This window comes from Bombina bombina, chromosome 6 (assembly GCF_027579735.1).
Source record: "Bombina bombina isolate aBomBom1 chromosome 6, aBomBom1.pri, whole genome shotgun sequence".
Taxonomy (NCBI): Eukaryota; Metazoa; Chordata; class Amphibia; order Anura; family Bombinatoridae; genus Bombina; species Bombina bombina.
This window is the reverse complement of record NC_069504.1, coordinates 39639634-39654405: the sequence shown is the minus strand read 5'-3', so window position 1 is coordinate 39654405 and position 14772 is coordinate 39639634. Positions and strand designations below refer to the sequence as shown.

Here is a 14772-nt window from a genome sequence, read left to right as displayed (position 1 = left end):
CGTGTCACCTTCCAGTCGGACTACAGGTGGTCAGAAAGCTCTGCACAAATAGCAGGAGAGGGTCAAGATGATGTGTTTAAATAAAGCATAGATTACACCAGTGATTTGCAACCATTTTTTGCCGTGGCACACTTTTTTTACATTAAAAAAATCCTGTGGCACACCACCATCCCAAAATTTTACAAAATCACACATTGTAGCCTAATACAGTATATATAATACAAAATATATATATATACTGTACTGTACTGTCATGCCATGCCTCCTACAAACTATACATGACATACTGACATTCATTCACAAACGATCATAATGATTGTCTGTGAATGAATGTCAATGTCATGGTTGTAAATGATGCCCGATGAGCCTGTCACATACCTCCCCAATATTTCAAAATTTGAAAGAGGGACACCCCCGCACTGTTGTCAGTCTGCTGCGGCACACCTGAGGATCTCTCACGGCACACTAGTGTGCCACGGCACACTGGATTACACAATGAGACATTTACAGCACTTCTGTCCTGCACTATGGTTTAGTACATAGGTTTCACCTAATAAGGCTTCTTCAGGGGTCTCCTTAAATTATTTTTCCAGTTGTTCATAGGTACTAAACTGTATCTTTTGCCTAACCCTCTTATTTCTCTAACAACCGCAAACACAATAGCATAATAAATGCATAATATACAATGCAGTGATCTGTGCAAATCCTGATCTTGGTGTGTTGCACTTTCATAAGAAGTAATCCTGCTCCGAAAAGACCCGAACGTGCTGCTGATGCCTTCCACATTTGGATGTTAACGAAGCTGCCCATGGCTTCTGTCAATGTCGCTGATGTGCCCAGTGTTCTCTCACCTTCCATTTACTAATCCTGTATATGCTAATTTACCTAACCTGACCACACTAGATAAGGGTATCAGACCACGTGGTGCTTGCTGGGATATGCATCTTGTCTGATGTGGGCATGCAGCTGGTATAAATGGGTTTTTATGTAGACATCGCCAAAAAAAATGTCAAAGGATTAATGAGCAGATCATTTGTGTTCCTGTCTTATAGGGGTGCTGTGCTGGAGACTCGCTGGATATTTTATTTGGCCTTTTGGAAAAGTTATTCTAAAGGTGAGTCTAGGGATGGAGCCAACTGTTCCAGGTATTAAAATCAAGGATTCTCTACTGTCAGAAGATAGAGGCCAGAGTGTTCTCTGTCACTTCCCACGTTTTAAGATGATTAAGCTTATGTCGCCATATAAATTTTGTTTGTGTGTAGACAACCGTCAATGTAGGAGGCAGCTTTGCTCTGTGTCTAGTCTTGTTTTTTTCATACAGGTGGGGAGAGTTCACGATTCATTACTTTTGGGAATTACTCAAATTTATTAGGAGGCGGCAAAGATTCTCACACCCCAAGAACTCTATAAAACCCCTCCCACCTCACCAGTAACTCGGTCTTGACTTTGCCTCTGATCCAGTTGAGGTCCGTTTCCCCTAATAGTACAGTGTTTGTCAGAGGGATATATTTGGATTTTTAAAAGTTAAATTTCTCCAGTGGGGTTTTGGTTACAGGCCTTGCCATGAGGGTTGCAGGGACTTATCCTCTGCCTGTTTGTCAATATTCTCCTATTCCTGTATTTCAGCACTGACCTTGGTTTCCTACTGGTTTTTCTTAAGTAGCAGAGTGCCTTTAGGCAAGTACTATATCTTTATTTACCTGGCACTTGATAAGCAGTTTAGGTTATTGCGCTATATCGATATTTATATATATCTCAAATCACCTATATATAACTGTCCCAAGGCTATGTACCCTCCATGTTCCTTGCTCACCAGAGATATCGGAATCACAGTGGTGGTTGAGATACAGGTACACTCACGGAAGGGAAACAGTCATGACTGCAGAGAGAAAGGATGAACGGATGGCGTAAGTCACAGCTTTCTTGTAAGTTGGATATAGAAGCAAAACTGCTAAGAGAACCTACAATCAAGGTAAGCGCATGATAAGCAAGCTGCGTTACAAAGTTGCATGGTACTAATTTTACAACAGAGATATATTTGCCTACTTGGTGAGTCGGACGTCCTTATGTGATATGATGATAATGGTCAAAGGATGTTAAAAATTACTCTGCTTTTGAATACCTCCACTTCTGACTTTACTCCTGTATGAACGCAGTGTCTGTGATTGATGTGGAATTACCCGTGAGTGTATGAACCTGGTAATTTTCTCCCATTGAAGATATATAAAATAAGGACGTTTTAAGAATGCTCAAATTATTAGACAATCCGTAATGAAACTTAATGTTACTTATACAATCAATGGAACTTTTTCAGCTGAGTTTATTTGTGCAAATACGGTATACCTTTTGTGGAAGTGGGCCCACGTTCGTATTTATTGCCACCGGAGAACTCAGACTGATATTTATAAAGTATCAATTAGTATAACTGAATCATTGTATATAATTATTAGTATATCAATATTTTGGATTTAATTTTTTTTGTCTTGTATTACTTTATTTACAGTTATACATTAATGCTATGTCTTTAGCTGTTCTTTCTAGAAGTGTATTATTAGAATCTTGTCTGCTGACATTCTCTAATACTTATTTTTTTATTTATTTTTTTACTGAGTTTTTATTTGGTTCTGGTTTGGATTTCCATTTCTTTTCTACAGTGTCTGGGATTAAGGCGCTTTTCTTCCTCAGGACAAGTAGTACATTTCAAGGTCAAATTTGTGTTTTTTCCCTTTCATTAGAACAGGGCTCAAATAATTTTCTGCCTGAGTTCTTCTCTTTCTGTCTGGAAATAATTAGAATGCTATTTGCTAAATGTTAGTGAATTTTACTGGATTTGAGCACTATACAAGACCAATGTATATGTGGACAGGGCCAGTGCCCATTAGTTGAATTGGAACAGACCTAAGAAGGTTAAGAAGATCTTCTTCCCCGTCCAAGTTTGCAGGTAGGTGCAGCCCTTGATTAAGAGGCTTTGGGTAGGGGTTTCAGTCAGTTCAGGTTCCTTTTTATTCTTCTTATAGTTTCAAGGATATCAAATAGTTTTAAGATCAAGGCCTCCCAAGGGAGGGTTTTTTTTTCTGTGTTCCTAGGAACTCTGTAGGCTCAGGTAGATGGGATCTCCAACCTTTTCATTAGTAAGGATCTATGCTGATCTAGACACTGAAGATGTTTCTCAAGTTCCTACTTTTGAAATAACTATTTTAGACTCTAATGTGAGTTCAGTTTGTCCTCAATAGATTTTAAGGTTGCTTCCCTTTTTATGTCCTTATTTCTAGGAACATCATTGGTTTCTGAGATGTGCTTTTTTTGGACAAGCTTTTCAGTTTTTCTCTTCCATTTGGTCTGGGTACAGCTCTCAGAATATTCTCTAAGGTACCGGATACACTCTCTTATTTGTAATCTGTTTTCAGGGTATTGCAGGGTTTCCTTGTCTGGATGATATCTTGGTTCAAGTTACATATTTTCATTCTGCAGTATTTCTCTCCTGCAGACTTGTAGTTTCTTCAACAACCTGGTTGGAAAGTAATTTTTCTTAACAGTTTACTGGTTCCTCAAAGATTGCTTTTCTTTTCAAACGGGGAGAGTCTACAGCTGCATTCATTACTTTTGGGAAATACAAAACCTGACCACCAGGAGGAGGCAAAGACACCCCGCCAAAGGCTTAAATACCTCCCCCACTTCCCTCATCCCCCAGTCATTCTTTGCCTTTTGTCACAGGAGGTTGGCAGAGAAGTGTCAGAAGTTTATGGAATAGTCTCTTATGGAGGGTAGTAGTCTTCAAAATGGGACTGGAGTTTTAAGTAGTCCTGTCAGCCTCTCAGACAATGGATGAAAGTTAGTCCAGAGATGTAGGGAGAGTATCTGCGAAAACCATCCCGACTCGTATATTAACAGCTCCATAAGCAATCAGCGTTGACTAGTTTCGCTGCCTGCTTTCTTCACTCAAGTCCATGTCAGAAGCGATGCTACTATCTGTCAAACTTGAAGGACCGTGTTACTGTTTCACAGCATAGATTCCGGTAAGATAGTTTCATTTTTTTACACACATGTTAACGATAGAAGACAGTGTCTCAGTGGGACTCCTTAATTTTTATGCAATCAAGGGTTAATATCCTGAGGGGGGTTATTGAGCAGTGGGGGACTTTAATCATGTTTATGTGATGCTTATGTGTAGAAACGTTGGGGCTCATGGCTATTATAGAACGTACTATTTTTTTATTTTTTTTATTTTTTTTAAAGCTACACAGTTCTTGTGGACTGGCATGCTTTTCTTTGGCCAACATGTCGCACCTTGTGACTGGGTGTGGTCATGTTTTGATTCTCCATTTCTGAATCGTGACCAAGTGGCGATGGAGAGGACCTGTTTCTCTGCTTGTCTAGGTCATAGGAGGTGGTGAGTGCCCCAGCCCATTGGGGGGGGGGGGGGCGGTGAGGTGCCAGTTATTTTTGTTGAAATTTGTCTGGTCAAGTTAAGGATTATGATTTTTTTTCAGAGGATTTTCTGACTCAGATTCTGTCTCCTGCTTAGATTGTATGGAGGCCCGGGTAATTCAGCCCAATCATTTATGTTCTGTATTCCTTAATAGAAAGCACTTTTCTCACTCTGAGAGATTGGAGACTGCTGAGCCAACCACCTCTGAGGATTATGTGTCCTATTAGGCGCGTTCCCTGGAATATTTTGTTCCAACGCAAGCAGTTGTCCCGAATTCCGTTACCCCTTCTCCCGGAAGGCGGTTTCTTTCCACCAGAGGTTGCTACATGGTTGTGCATGGCCATATTAGTGGTGCTGGCGCATTTACAGCTTTTTGTGGGTCGCCAGCCAAGAGCTTATCCGTGTCCTTTTTATTCTGACGGGTCCTTCCTCTGGGGGAGTGGTTCCCTCTGTGGCTTCAGGGGGACAGCCGGCTGGATCCAGGGCCTTCAGATGCTTCACCGGAGAAGAGTTTTGCCTTTCAAGTCAGTCTGATGCGCATGCGTGTATTGCGGCGGCAGGTACTGGAGGATTTTAGTCTTAATTTGCCTCTGGATCCTCAGTCTTCTGATTCTGATGGCAAACAACGCTAGATGAGGGGAGGGATGTGAATCCTACACCTGATTGTCTTTTGTTTATGTATCTAATCCCAGTTCTGAGCTCTTCTGGAATCAGGTCTCCTACAGGCTGGCCTTGTTTGTGTTTCTATTCCTTTGCTGTTTCGCCTGCGGATGCTGCCTCCTTTATTTTGTTCCGGTTAGGATATGTTTCTTTTATTTCCGGAGCTCGAGACTGTTATAATCTTCCTTTCGGAAATTCTTATCTTATCTGGGATTTAGATACTAGCGATTTTATGGTTAAGATGGTGGTTGCTTCCGGCAGAAGTAACACACAAAATAAAATGTTAAGACAAGGTTTAAGCCTTAGAGCTTGTTTGTTTTTGTCTAGCCCTGCTAGGGGTTGGAATTTTCAGTTAAGCTCTTGAACAGTTCATTGAACCCTGGTCTGCAGGCTGGTCCTGGTTGGGTTCTGGTTCACACTGTTCTTTTGAGGTTTATAAAGATTTTTGATCTGATGAAAGGGACTTGAGTTCCCTGAAACATCTATTAAAGCTGACCTTGCAAATCCTGAGAGTGCAGTATTTATTGAAAATATTATTGGCTATATTTGCACCCAGGTAGCTGCACCTGGTGGGAGGATTTGTTCTAGCTGGAATATCTCGATTTATCCATCTCCATCATCTCCATCTCCTCTTCTATTATCTGGTCATTGCCAAGATTTGTCAGGAAGAGCTTTGATTGTTTTATTCCAGCTTATTCCTGCAGTATTTGGTAGGCAGATCTAATTCTGTTCAGGTTTCTTTTTAATGACATGAGTCAACGGATCATCTAATTACTACTGGGAATATCACTCCTGCCCTGCAGGAGGCGGTGAAGAGCACCACAGCAAAGCTGATAAATATCACCTCCCACCCCAGTCATACTCTTTGCCTATGTTAAGAGCAAGGAGGTGGTAAAGTTAAGCTTCCACCCTTGAGACTTCCGTTGAGGAAGGACCTTCTACTTTAAGGGCCCTTCATCCAAATCTAGCTTCTCTGAAGCTGACTGCTTGGAGATTGAACGCTTAATCTTGTCCAAGCGGGGCTTTTCAGAATCGGTCATAGAAACCATGATCCAGGCTTGTTAACCTGTAACTAGAAAGATTTATTACAAGATATGGCGTAAATATCTTTATTGGTGTGAATCCATGGGCTACTCATGGAGTAGAGTTAGGATTCCTAGAATTTTGTCGTTTCTACAAGAGGGCTTGGAGAAAGGATTATCGACAAGTTCCCTAAAGGGTCAAATATCTGCCTTGTCTATTTTGTTACATAAGCGTCTGGTGGATGTACCAGACGTGCAATCTTTTTGTCAGGCCTTGGTCAGAATCAGGCTCGTATTTAAACCAGTTACTCCTCCTTGGAGTCTTAATTTAGTTCTTAATGTTCTTCAAAGGGCTCTGAGCATATGCATTCCTTAGATATTAAGTTATCTTGGAAAGTGTTTCTTGTTGCAATTTCTTCTGCTCGTAGAGTGTCAGAACTCTCGGCATTGCAGTATGAGTCTCCTTACCTTATTGTCCATTCGGATAAGGTAGTTTTACGTACAAAATTAGGATTTCTTCCTAAACTATTTTCTGACCGGCACATTAATCAGATTGTTGTTCCTTCCTTGTGTCCTAATCCTTCTCAGAAGGAACGGCTTCTGCACAATTTAGACATGGTACGTGCTCTAAAATTCTACCTACAGGCGACCTAAGGATTTTTGTCAATCTTCTGCCTTATTTGTGTTTTTTTTTTCTGGACAACTTAAGGGACAGAAAGCCATGGCTACTTATCTTTTTGGCTGAAGAGTATCATACGTTTTGCCTATGAGACTGCTGGACAGCAACCTCCAGAGAGAGTTACGGCTCATTGCACGAGAGCTGTTGCTTCCTTATGGGCATTCAAAAATGAAGCTTCTGTGGAACAGATTTGCAAGGCTGCAACTTGGTCCTCTCTTCACTCTTTTTCTAAGTTCTATAAATTTGACACCTTTGTCTCGGCTGAGGCCGCTTTTGGGAGAAATGTTCTTCAAGCAGTGGTGCTTTCCATTTAGGTTACCTGTCTTGTCCCTCCCTTATCTGTGTACTCTAGCTTGGGTATTGATTCCCAGTAGTAATTAGATGATCTGTGAACTCCTCGTGTCATTTAAAAAGAAAATTTATGCTTACCTGATAAATTTATTTCTTTTTTGACACGATGAGTCCACGGCCTGCCCTGTTCAATAGACAGGTTGTTGGGTTATTATAAACTTCAGACACCTCTGCACCTTGTTACTTCCTTTCTCTCCTATAATTCGGTCGAATGACTGGAGTGGGAGGGGAAGGAGGTGATATCCGTTTTGCTGTGGTGCTCTTTGCCGCCTCCGGCAGGGCAGGAGTAATATTCCCAGTAGTAATTACATGATCCATGGACTCATCATGTCAAAAGAAATACATTTATCAGGTAAGCATAAATTTCCTTTTTTCTCTGACTGCTTCTTTTTTTTTTTTATCCAGACTTTCTATTTTAGGGTTCTTCTTTCTATCTGGATTCTAGTTCTCTTGGCTTGTTGGCATTGAAATTAATCAGAAATATTTAACTATTTGTTCAGTTATTGAGTTCCTTATACAGGCTTGTAAGTCTGACTAAGGAAATGTATTTATTGGGGTTCGATTCAAGTTTTTTTTTTTTTTTTTTCTTGGCATTCTTTTTGAATTTGCATACAAAGAGAGAAGCGCTCTACCAGGAACGAACAGCTCAGTGGCTTGTTCTATGGCCATTTACCACCCGGAAGCAGCCTCTTTTAGACCAGTGTGCTTTTCACAGAAGAAAACTTTCCTTAAGTATATCAGTCTGATCCCGCCAAGTAAGGTCAGTCCAGCCCCGAAATACCAGGCAATTCTCCTCTGAACAAGGAACATGACAACCCCAGACAATCGTTTCGGCCTCCTATGGGCCTCGTCAGTGAGGTGCAGCCACATTCCTCTAAGCACACTGGGCAAGGAGTCCACGTCTGGTTTCCCCCATCACCCATAGGGAGACTTCCCCAGGGTCATAATAATTTGCATACAAAGAGAGAAGCGCTCTACCAGGAACGAACAACAGCTCTTTTTGAATTCCCAGATTTCTTGCTATTTTGACAGCATGGTTTGGATAAGGGTTTATCCGCCACTTCTTTTGAATTGTTTTCTGTCCCATAAGTAGATTATCTTTCTGGCATTCATGGTTTTAGACATAGCCAGGTCTAGAATCAAGCCTGTTTGTTGTTCAACTTCTCCTTGGAACCTTTTATTTGGTATTGAGGATTTTGCAGTGTTTTTTTTGTTTTTGTTTTTTTTCTTCTCCTTTTGGACCTATGCATCAGGTGGATATTAAACTTTTTTTTGGAAGTTTTATGTTTCATTTAGCCATTTCAACTGTAAGAATAGTTTTCTACTCCTTTTTTTTGTTTCTCTTTATTTTTTTATTTTTAGGCTAAGGTTGTGTTTTTTTTTTTTTGTTTTTGTTTTTTTTAATCTATGTACAGTAAGTTGGGACATTGTTGTTCGTTCTATATTATTCAGTGGTCTCCATGTTTTGGATTCTGTTAGTGCTTCATGGTGTGATAATACTAATTAGGTGCTCAGTTCTTTTTGATGGTTCTAGGAGGTTCAGAGAATATGATTCCTTGGATTCTTTGTTGAAGCTTTTGATTCATATAGTTTTCTTGGAGGCAGGTTAAGGTAGGTATAACTCAGTTTGTACTCTTAATATTATGTAAATTCTAATCTTAAATTGGTACTCAAACAAGAATAACATTATACATTTGACAGTTGTGCATCCTATACTAACGCAATAAGTGAATCGTGTATTTAACTCCTAGTGGGGAATTACCAGTGACTGTAAAGATGTATAACAATAAGCACTAAATTTCAGCAGGGTAGAGGGGTGGAAAGTTGTCCCACGCCACCCAGATAACACTGTGAAGCTCTGTTTGACCGTTCACTCTGATATCATCCACTTCTTTCATAGAATGGAAGAATACTGTCTAACACCTGTCTAACACCTGTTTAAGGAAGGTATAGCCTGTTTAAGCCACATAGGTGTTATTGCTAATTTGGTTGCCAATAATATGTAGATAAGTATTTCGCTGGTTTTGGGAGCCCCCCCGTAAACCTAGATGTAAAAGAGCCTTTGGGGCGCTAAAGATTGCGGTAATCTTATGGCTCTCAGTACCAGTGTCACTGCGTTCCACAACCAAATATGGAGTTGTGATCCAACCCCTCCACAACCCCTCCAGCATAGTTTAGAACAAGCAGGGAAGTTTTGCGCACATCTTTAATCCCTGCTCCTATTTTGTTGGCTCCAATTACTTTTCCTTCCTCTTTGTGCTTAGCTATAGGTTAGAATTAGATACTGGTGAGGTGGGAGGGGTTTTATAGAGTTCTTGGGGTTTGGGAATCTGCCTCCGCCTAGTGGTAGGGAACAGTAATTCCAAGGAGCAATTCCCAGGAGTAATGGATCTTTGACGCTCACCACTATAAAAAAAATAAATAAATTAGGTAAGCATAAATTGTGTTTACAATAAAACTGGTTGCCCCTAAAACACAAAACACCACAAACTAAAATCACTGCTAATTAGTAGAGTTTAGCACAGACACTATTGACTGAACTGTGGGCCTTTTGCAGAGTGGGCATGCGCACACCAGAAAGTGCTGGGTGAGGTTCTCTAAATGTGAGGCTATTCCAGAAGTAGAAGAGTCTGAAAAATCACCACTTATACAAAAATGCGACTCACAAGCAGACTTCCAGGATCCCACAGTCAACTACTGGGTGAGATGATTTTATTTCCTTTCCTTGTGATGTATAGATCAGCAGGATGTATTGGACTGTAAGATTTCTGTATAGAGTAGATCTCCACCCCTCATGTACAAGATTTCAGTAGATTTACATAAGGCTAACCTCAGAATACATTCATCTTACACTTCTGAAATACATATGAGCCTACTTGATAGGTCTTCTGGTATTTATTTGCTATCAATATGTGTGTAGAAAACAGAAAAATTAACATATCAAACAACTTCTTGCAAATTAGGTTTTATAAATTACTTTTGTTAATCTCGATCACGTTTATAGCGACAGTATATGTGAGATTGTGATCAACTGAGGATTTAGCAGGTGCCTTAGAAAATCTGTCTCTCTAAATCTCTACCTTTCTATATTTATATATATATATATTTTTTTTTTTTCTTCTAATTGTTCCTTAGTGGCGACTTAGCACTTACCTCTGGCTCCTGATAGGATTCCCATTGCTTGCAATAATTCACGGCCTGGCTTCCTTTATGTCCTGGATACTTGTATTTTTTATACCAATATCCAAGATGAATGCCAGAACGCTTTACAAGGTGTTGTTAATGCCTCCAGAAAATGTGCACATCCGCCCTTCAAGCAAGGTATGTGACCCAAGTGGGGAGGCAAGGCCTGTTTCACACCTCAACTGAGGTTTTGTAGACGTGATAAAGTCCCCAAGGAGACCATATTTACTGTATGCTCTTGAAGCAGAGCAGAATCTAACCTCAGAATATGTCTGTTAGGTGGAGGTTTCATATGAGACTGAAATAATCCTGTGCTGCTATCACGCCATTAATATCTACTACTACAAATACACTGTGGATGGGCTCAACGTGTTTGCAGTCAGTATCCTTTACCTGTTGAGGCTTTTGTAAGTTTCTTTTTGAAGAGCATTCTGTAGGTAATTGAGTGATCAAATATTGTTTGAGGAATGAAAACTGTACTTAACAAAAAAAAGTTGAGTTAGATCTTAAACTACATTTACAAACTACCCATAATCCTGTTGGTTATTAGACCTTTATTCATAGCCTCAGGGGGTGTGGGGCACACAACTACACACATGAAATCTGACATTAGGTCATTAACTCAAATCGATAATCTTTTTTTCTTAAGCATTACATCTTTCTCTTGTAAGGTGTATCCAGTCCACGGATTCATCCTTTACTTGTGGGATATTCTCCTTCCTAACAGGAAGTGGCAAAGAGAGCACACAGCAGAGCTGTCCATATAACTCCCCCTCTAGCTCCACCCCCCAGTCATTCTGTTTGCCGGCTCTAAGCAATAGGGTCTCTCTCGACCAAGGGTTACTCATGGAGTAAGATTAGGATTCCCAGGATATTGTCCTTTCTCCAAGAAGGATTGGAGAAAGGATTATCAGCTAGTTCCTTAAAAGGACAGATATCTGCTTTGTCTATTCTTTTACACAAACGTCTGGCGGAGGTACCAGACGTTCAAGCGTTTAGTCAGAATCAAGCCTGTTTATAGACCTGTGGCTCCGCCATGGAGTCTGAATTTTAGTTCTTTCAGTTCTGCAAGGGGTTCCGTTTGAACCTTTACATTCCATAGATATTAAACTTTTATCTTGGAAAGTTTTGTTTTTGGTAGCAATCTCTTCTGTTCGAAGAGTTTCAGAGTTATCTGCTTTGCAGTGTGACTCACCTTATTTGGTGTTCCACGCAGATAAGGTAGTTTTGCGTACCAAACCCGGTTTTCTTCCTAAGGTTGTGTCTAATAAGAATATTAATCAGGAAATTGCTGTTCCTTCTCTGTGTCCTAATCCTTCTTCGAAGAAGGAACGTCTGTTACACAATCTTGATGTGGTTCGTGCTTTAAAGTTCTATTTACAAGCAACTAAGGATTTCAGACAAACAACTTCATTGTTTGTCATCTATTCTGGTAAGAGGAGAGGTCAGAAGGCAACTGCTACCTCTTTCCTTTTGGCTGAAAAGCATCATCCGTCTGGCCTATGAGGCTGCTGGCCAGCAGCCTCCTGAAACAATTACTGCTCATTCTACCAGAGCAGTGGCTTCCACATGGGCTTTTAAAAATGAGGCTTCTGTTGAACAGATTTGTAAGGCAGCGACTTGGTGTTCGCTGCATACTTTTTCCAAATTTTCCAAATTCGATACTTTTGCTTCTTCTGAGGCTATTTTTGGGAGAAAGGTTTTACAAGCAGTGGTGCCTTCCGTTTAAGGTACCTGTCTTGTTCCCTCCCTTCATCAGTGTCCTAAAGCTTTGGTATTGGTATCCCACAAGTAAAGGATGAATCCGTGGACTCGATACATCTTACAAGAGAAAACAGAATTTATGCTTACCTGATAAATTACTTTCTCTTGTGGTGTATCCAGTCCACGGCCCGTCCTGGCTATTAAGTCAGGTATATTTCTTTCATGTAATTAGCAAGAGTCCATGAGCTTAGTGACGTATGGGATATACATTCCTACCAGGAGGGGCAAAGTTTCCCAAACCTCAAAATGCCTACAAATACACCCCTCACCACACCCACAAATCAGTTTTACAAACTTTGCCTCCCATGGAGGTGGTGAAGTAAGTTTGTGCTAGATTCTTCGTTGATATGCGCTTCGCAGCAGGCTGGAGCCCGGTTTTCCTCTCAGTGTGCAGTGAATGTCAGAGGGATGTGAAGAGAGTATTGCCTTTTTTGAATTCAATGATCTCCTTCTACGGGGTCTATTTCATAGGTTCTCTGTTATCGGTCGTAGAGATTCATCTCTTACCTCCCTTTTCAGATCGATGATTTACTCTTATATATACCATTACCTCTACTGATTCTCGTTTCAGTACTGGTTTGGCTTTCTACTACATGTAGATGAGTGTCCTGGGGTAAGTAAGTCTTATTTTTGTGACACTCTAAGCTATGGTTGGGCACTTTATATAAAGTTCTAAATATATGTGTTTAAACATTTATTTGCCTTGATTCAGGATGTTCAACATTCCTTATTTCAGACAGTCGGTTTCATTATTTGGGATAATGCATTTGAATAATCATTTTTTCTTACCTTAAAATTTGAATTTTTCTCCTGTGGGCTGTTAGGCTCGCGGGGGCTGAAAATGCTTCATTTTATTGCGTCATTCTTGGCGCTGACTTTTTTGGCGCAAAAATTTTCTTTGTCATTTCCGGCGTCATACTTGTCGCCGGAAGTTGCGTCATTTTTTTGACGTTTTTGCGCCAAAAATGTCGGTGTTACCGGATGTGGCGTCATTTTTGGCGCTTAAAACATTTAGGCGCCAAATAATGTGGGCGTCTTTTTGGCGCTAAAAAATATGGGCGTCATTATTGTCTCCACATTATTTGTCTCATTATTTATTTGCTTCTGGTTGCTAGAAGCTTGTTCATTGGCATTTTTTTCCCATTCCTGAAACTGTCTTTTAAGGAATTTGATCAATTTTGCTTTATATGTTTTTTCTATTACATATTGCAAGATGTCTCAGATTGACCCTGAATCAGAAGATACTTCGGAAAAATTGCTGCCTGATGCTGGATCTACCAAAGTTAAGTGTATTTGTTGTAAACTTGTGGTATCTGTTCCTCCGGCTGTTGTTTGTAATGAATGTCATGACAAACTTGTTAATGCAGATAATATTTCCTTTAGTAATGTTCAATTAATCTAATATTCAGGGTGTTCCTGTTAACATAAGAGATTTTGTTTCTAAATCTATTAAGAAGGCTATGTCTGTTATTCCTCATTCTAGTAAACGTAAAAGGTCTTTTAAAACTTCTCATTTTTCAGATGAATTTTTAAATGAACATCATCATTCTGATAATGATTCCTCTGGTTCAGAGGATTCTGTTTCAGAGATTGATACTGATAAATCTTCATATTTATTTAAAATGGAATTTATTCGTTCTTTGCTTAAAGAAGTCTTAATTGCATTAGAAATAGAGGAATCTGGTCCTCTTGATACTAAATCTAAACGTTTAAATACGGTTTTTAAACCTCCTGTAGTTATTCCAGAGGTTTTTCCCGTCCCTGATGCTATTTCTGAAGTAATTTCTAGGGAATGGAATAATTTGGGTAATTCATTAACTCCTTCTAAACGGTTTAAGCAATTATATCCTGTGCCATCTGACAGATTAGAGTTTTGGGACAAAATCCCTAAGGTTTATGGGGCTATCTCTACTCTTGCTAAATGTACTACTATTCCTACGGCAGATAGTACTTCATTTAAGGATCCTTTAGATAGGAAAATTGAATCCTTTCTAAGAAAAGCTTACTTATGTTTAGGTAATCTTCTTAGACCTGCTATATCTTTGGCGGATGTTGCTGCAGCCTCAACTTACTTGTTGTGCTAAAGCTTCCAACCAGAAACAGATCATAATACTCATAGCATTGTTAATCTTCGTCAACATGCTAATAACTTAATTTGTGATGCCATCTTTGATATCATTAGGGTTGATGTCAGGTATATGTCTTTAGCTATTTTAGCTAGAAGAGCTTTATCGCTTAAAACTTGGAATGCTGATATGTCTTCTAAGTCTACTCTGCTTTCCCTTTCTTTCCAGGGTAATAAATTATTTGGTTCACAGTTGGATTCTATTATTTCAACTGTTACTGGGGGGAAAGGAACTTTTTTACCACAGGATAAAAAATCTAAAGGTAAATTTAGGTCTACTAATCGTTTTCGTTCCTTTCGTCACAATAAGGAACAAAAGCCTGATCCTTCCCCTACAGGAGCGGTATCAGTTTGGAAACCATCTCCAGTCTGGAATAAATCCAAGCCTTTTAGAAAACCAAAGCCAGCTCCCAAGTCCACATGAAGGTGTGGCCCTCATTCCAGCCCAGCTGGTAGGGGGCAGATTACGATTTTTCAAAGAAATTTGGATCTTTGGATCCTCCTGCAAAAAGATTTTTTCTTTCCCATGTCCCAATAAATCCAGTGAAGGCTCAAGCAT

The 14772-nt window shown here is 39.9% G+C and overlaps 1 protein-coding gene across 1 annotated transcript in view; it reads left to right on the top strand.

Annotated features, from left to right (window-relative positions):
- The window catches only part of LOC128662571 (uncharacterized), a 249132-nt gene that overhangs the window by 48214 nt on the left and 186146 nt on the right, over positions 1 to 14772 (top strand). Inside the window, exons 6-9 of the mRNA XM_053716379.1 lie at positions 1053 to 1114; positions 9699 to 9842; positions 10277 to 10462; positions 10604 to 10706. Coding sequence (XP_053572354.1) covers positions 1053 to 1114; positions 9699 to 9842; positions 10277 to 10462; positions 10604 to 10706 — 495 coding nt within the window. The remainder of the gene's footprint in view (positions 1 to 1052; positions 1115 to 9698; positions 9843 to 10276; positions 10463 to 10603; positions 10707 to 14772) is intronic.